Source organism: Mesitornis unicolor, unplaced genomic scaffold (genome assembly GCF_000695765.1).
Source record: "Mesitornis unicolor isolate BGI_N332 unplaced genomic scaffold, ASM69576v1 scaffold26384, whole genome shotgun sequence".
Lineage (NCBI taxonomy): Eukaryota > Metazoa > Chordata > Aves > Mesitornithiformes > Mesitornithidae > Mesitornis > Mesitornis unicolor.
In genome coordinates this window covers 24,433-29,941 of record NW_010178452.1, presented here as the reverse complement: position 1 = coordinate 29,941, position 5,509 = coordinate 24,433, and the positions used below count along the sequence as shown (strand labels likewise).

At 44.0% G+C, this 5,509-nt stretch overlaps 1 protein-coding gene across 1 annotated transcript; it reads left to right on the top strand.

Annotated features, from left to right (window-relative positions):
- The first annotated feature begins 512 nt into the window (after positions 1 to 512).
- On the top strand, positions 513 to 3,807 carry UTS2 (urotensin 2). The gene is made up of 4 exons (XM_010182463.1): positions 513 to 615; positions 2,307 to 2,417; positions 3,027 to 3,070; positions 3,691 to 3,807. Exons 1-4 carry the CDS (start codon positions 513 to 515, stop codon positions 3,805 to 3,807), a joined length of 375 nt encoding a protein of 124 aa, XP_010180765.1.
- The last annotated feature ends 1,702 nt before the right edge of the window (positions 3,808 to 5,509 follow it).

Here is a 5,509-nt window from a genome sequence, read left to right as displayed (position 1 = left end):
TGGCACAAGAACCCCAAATACAACACAACACATCCATCCATCTCACAAAAGGAAAAGAAAAAGTGCATTTCATATCAGATGCTTTGCGTCAAGCCTGCTAAGGCTCATAAATCAGCTGTCGTATTGCCCTGGTCATTTCAACCAATGTCTGACCCTTATGTTAACTCATGATTTATAACTGGAAGTTACTCTTTTTTTTAATGCCAGATTTATAAACTTTACTGTGCTTGGTTTGATATAATATCCATTTTGTACATCAAGCTATAGGACAGTAAATTTATTGTCTATGAACTGTTACCTTGAAAAATTACATCAATGCAAAGTAGTTTCCATTTAGAATCAATGGGCAATAAATTCATTGGATTTTTTTGAAGGGGGGAGAGAACATGATGAAATTTATGAGGTCATAAGCTGCTATATAACGGGTGAGACTGGGAGCAGAGGCAACAGTCAAGACAGGAGGTCCGAGCTACAGGGGTAGACAAAGACGAAATATGCTCAACACAGCAATGATGCATAAGCTGGTGTTCTGTTGTCTCGTTATTATCAGCTTCTCCTGTCCTCTCTCGTCTCTTCCCATCATCAACGCCAGTGAGATGTCTCATCAACTCTCAGGTAAGAGCCTTTTGATTTTAATGGTCATAAAGCAGGGGCTGGAGCAGTAGGACCAGTAGAGAAGCAGGGATGCTTTCTGAGCGGCCTTTGTCTGTGCCAATCAGCTGTAGAAAAAGCACAAATGTCTTCAGGACGCTGGCAGTGCAGGTGGTACCATCAGCAGGTGCTAGGCCTGTAAAATGGGGAGGTTTGGTGTCCTAAATATTCTTTCCTGCTGCTTTGAGCTCTGGGAGACAAAGGTATCTGAACCTTCTAGCACTCAATTGGGAGCTGGCATATGCAGCATCTGTCTTCGAAGCAGCATTAGTAGACGCTGGCTAATTTAAAGAAACTTGGCTGTACTGTCTCTCCTCTTGCTATGCTTTAAAATAAGCTATGTTTAACTGAAGTTGTATTTAAAATAGGGGAAGCCTACTGCAAAGGTTAATGCTATCCCACTTAGATCAAGAACAAGCAAGTCTGTCTTAAACTACAAAAAACAGCAACATATTGAGCATGCTGTTTGTTTGCAGATTCCATTCAGTCCAGTGAAGGAATAAATCTTTGCTTGAAAAAAGCTGTCCTTAAAGTTTGAAATTATACTGTAAGTCAAGACTGAAATGCCTCAGTAAAAATGCACAGCAGGGTATGGAAGGTTCCTGTCATCAGACCCGACCTGTGCTGGGAGAGTTTCTGAAATGAGTTCTGGAAGAACTCGCAAACCAAACCCAAAATTACTGCATAATGCTGGCTGTGAAGAAGTGTCTGTTCTTACCTGCTTTGCAGGTGCAACAGCTGCTGAGTTACAGGTATCAGCAGTCCCTAGCTCGCTTTGGAAATCTTGCACTCACTAAGCCAGCATCTTCTCAAGCCTTCCACAATGTAACTCACATTTACAGGCAACCATGCTTCAGTATGGATAACATCTATCACATCACAGGGTGGATGAGCTGGCTCTGACACCGACTGTTTGAAGGGCTCCATTAGGCTTATTAAACCTTCCGCTAATGTAAAGAGTATCTAAGATTGAAGTAGAACTCTGTATTACAGAGACTTGTTCTGTTCTGGGGGGTTTAGCTGTTGTTGGGGGTTTTTTTGCTTTTTTAATCTCAAAGCAAATTTACCTGTTAGCATTGCTCTAAATAAATAAAAAAAATAATACAAGGCTAAAGATATGGATTGCCTCCACATAGCACGGGGAAGTTACAGGATTCTTACTGCATTTCATAGTTGGGAAACTGAGGAGGTTAACAGGCCTCAAACAGGAAGCTTTGTCTTTATTCACAGAAAAGCTCAAGCATAGGAACTAGCTGATAAAGAAATGACTAAAAAAACCAAAAAACACAAATTACATACAAGTGTGGGTTGCCTACAGCTGGGTACCAAGATGATTAGGTTGTAGGTTCCCCAAGCAATGGGAAGGGCTGCTGTTGGTCAAACAACTGTCTTAAAGACAGATTTGCCAACGAAATGAGAACCTGAGATTAACATCAGGAACGTATCTTTTCTCAAAGCTTTGGAAGGAAAAAAACCCCACACAAATATCCCCTATTATATTCATTAAATGGGGGATGGATGAGCAATGATTTAATGATAATCTTAACAGGTGGGGCCAACAGAACTGATCAGAAATCACCTGAGACAGACCGAAACAGCGATTCAAAGCAAAAGACACTTACCCTATGCCTGTTTCTGTCACCTTCCATTTGCAGCTGATGAAGACTCAAGACTAAATCTGGAGCGGCTGGGCAGCCCGGGAAGCACTGCCCTGTTCCAGTTTCTGCCAGAGCTCCTGGGCACACTGACCGAAGACAGCAAAGCAGGTGAGGATTTACCACAGCACCTGATGGGGCCGTGCCCAGGGCTCGCATGTGCGGCTTCCACAGACACTGAGCCCCAGCCTCTGGGTATTTACTGAAGTACAACATTACATGTAGGCAGCAAACAGTTAACTGAGACCATTTAGTTAACTGAGACCTTGGGGAAAGCTGCTGAGCAGCTACGCTTGCGGCTCAATGCTAGCTGGAAAAGTCTCCAAATTAGTTCAGTAAAACCTCCATACAGCAAAACCAGGGCAGGGTAAAGAATGGCTTAGAATGAGTCAGCAGACATAACAAAATAGCAGAGTCTCTTAAAAACATCAATACTCACATGAAGTGCAGAATCAATAGCAATAGATGGTTTGGGAGACGCCAGACATTACAGATGCCTGCTTAAGTGGACAGGACAGCTTGCACCTTCAGAGTCCCCGCTCCTGCTGGGGCTGTGCCACGAGAGCTCACCATGCTGCAGCAAAGGGGTTTTTCTGTCTGGTCCTCCACACGTTCCAGTTCAAGGCTTCTGCCAGATACAGTGTTGTGGGACAAGAACGATTCGTGTAGGCTCATGATTTCTAAATGCTCAGATATTGCCTTTTGTCTTCCCTCTACCAGGTCTTAGCCCAAGCAGCTACAACCCACAGGAAAATATCAAAGAGGTAAGTAAAGGACCATCTGTCACTGAAACAAGAAAAATAAGACTCCACATTTTAAACTACACCGAGTTCTTACTGAGACATCATTTGAGATCCACAGACTTCATAAGCCGTATAGACTAAAGTGTGCCACAGTGTTCTTGGAGGTGGAATACCTTGGCAGTTTGTTAAGCAGAGGAGTTAAAAAAAAGAAAGAAAAAAGAGTGCGTGTAATCCAGAGCATTTCATTCTGAACTCCTTGCTTCTTTGCCCAGAAAAACAGTTTTCCAAATAAAGCCCGATTTCCAGCTTCACCAAGCCAGGCCGGGCCACTAACCAGTACAGCTGCATATAATTATTCCCCCCCCACTACAACATATGCTACACAGTATTATCAGATTTGTTATGAACCATTAGGTACATGGAGAACATTGTTCCTGTTCACTTGTCTGCTGAATTAAATACAAAAGCAGAAGACACAGACCAGTTTTAGTGCATCACCTAAATCGGGGGCACGCTGGGCAGCCGCCTCTCCTGCCCCTCAGAGCACAGGGCTGAGTGAGCAGTTGGGCAGCGGGGAGCGTTCTTTCCCCCGGGAACATTCACCACCCAACAGTAACCTCTCTCATGCTGTTTGACTTCAGACTTTCCACGGAAATCATCCTCGAATTGCTCTGCTGGGCCGCTTCTTGACCAAGGACAGGAAACAGTACAAGAAACGCGGGAATCTTTCCGAATGCTTCTGGAAATACTGTGTGTAAACAGGAGAAGAAATGCTCCCTGGTTTTGGTTGCATTAATTTATACAGATGTCTGAAAACATGTATATAGATTTGCTTGATTTAAAATGAGAATGAAGAATCATGAAGATGATTCTAACTTTAGACTCTATGCTACTTGGAAATAAATAAATTCTTGATGTTTTGCAATTACGCTGTGAGCAGTTCAGTATTTTCTTAGAGTTCAGCACAACAGGAAGAAAGTAATGGGACAGAGATAAATATGCAACATGAAAAGAAGACAGCCAGGGGTAGGGAGATTCCCACAGGGTCCTGTGAAACCTGCCAGAAGAGCAATGCCTCAACTGCCCTCAAAGCCCAGCGGCAAGAGGACCTCCTCTTGCCACTCAGGCACGTGAGGTAGATTGGGATGTCAGGAAGAAAGGGTCACTGCTGCATTCCCTGATGATGGCACTTGAGAGTGCCCAGTCCCCTCGTGCCATCCTCAAGGCACCACAGAAACACTAAGCACGTCAGGATCAAGCATCTGCTCCCACTACCACTGGGGAGAGAGAGCTTTTTCCCTTGGTCACCTGCAAAGAGAGAATCACAGATCTCTCTTTGCAGCACCTTGCCGTGTTCCCAGCTACCCGACACCAGGGCTGCCTACACATAGTGCAGGCTTTAAGAATTCGATTATCATTGAACACAGCATGGAAAGTAAACATCGCGGCTGCCGATGTCAAGGCTTCACAGCAAGGCTGGGGACAGGCAGTGGAGGCAGACGGGGATGATGTGACCACGACCGCACCCCGTGCTCGCGTGGCTGCACGCGCGGATGCAGGGCAGTGCTGCACGGACGGTACACAGCGCTGTTAGGGCCAGCCACCTCCTGCGTGCACGCGGAGGTAGCGAGATTTGTTCCCCTGAGCCACCACATGTTTTTATAATGTTGTATCTTGGCATCTAAAGCTGAATGAGGGAGAAGACAAAAGGGCGCCCACACAAAGGTTCCAGTCTGACTCCTTTGTGGTGGAGGACCAGTGTACCTTCTCATCCCAGTACTGATGCAGTATATAGTGACACATATATATCCGTCTGCAATGAACGGAGCCGAAGCAGGGGTTGTCTCTTGGGGATGGCAATCTTGATAACGTGCTCACACAGCCTGAGCTGTGAAGCCCTACCTTTTTCAATACATACTTTGCATAAACCTCACGTTCATCCAGACTCCTAGAAAGCTTGAGGTGAACTTCATCTAACAGTAATACACGCACTATATTGGTCTCAATAATGTACATCATAAATCTCTTGACTGTGTTGTTTAAACAAGGCCTACAGGCTTCATACAGCTTGTTCACTTCACATAAATTGTAAGACAGATGAAGCCAGCTATAACAAAGAAAAATGTCCTTACAAATGCAGAGCAGCTGGATGCACCTGTGCAGCTGTTTGAAATCGGAACGTTCATCCTTCTCTTACACAGTGGAGCAAGTCGTTGCCTGTCTGGAAATTACTCCTTTCCTGCCACCTCATCAGTTAATTAAAAACTTGTAAGAAAATACATCACATTTATCTAAATGAATAACCATCTAAGATTTATTTTCATAGACAAAGGATAGAGCCTACAGAGACTTGGAAAAAACCCCAATCTGTTCAATTCCACTTCAAAACTTGTAAACAAAGCAACATAAATAAAACCACAATGAATAATAATTGAAAAAATATTACAAGTATTAAAAAGT

Bases quoted from the DNA above. Each gene is read 5' to 3' on its own strand.
- UTS2 (XM_010182463.1), top strand. From the start codon at position 513: ATGCATAAGCTGGTGTTCTGTTGTCTCGTTATTATCAGCTTCTCCTGT. The intron at 2,418-3,026 runs GTGAGGATTTAC...TCCCTCTACCAG, and splicing joins GACCGAAGACAGCAAAGCAG to GTCTTAGCCCAAGCAGCTAC. The intron at 3,071-3,690 runs GTAAGTAAAGGA...GTTTGACTTCAG, and splicing joins CACAGGAAAATATCAAAGAG to ACTTTCCACGGAAATCATCC.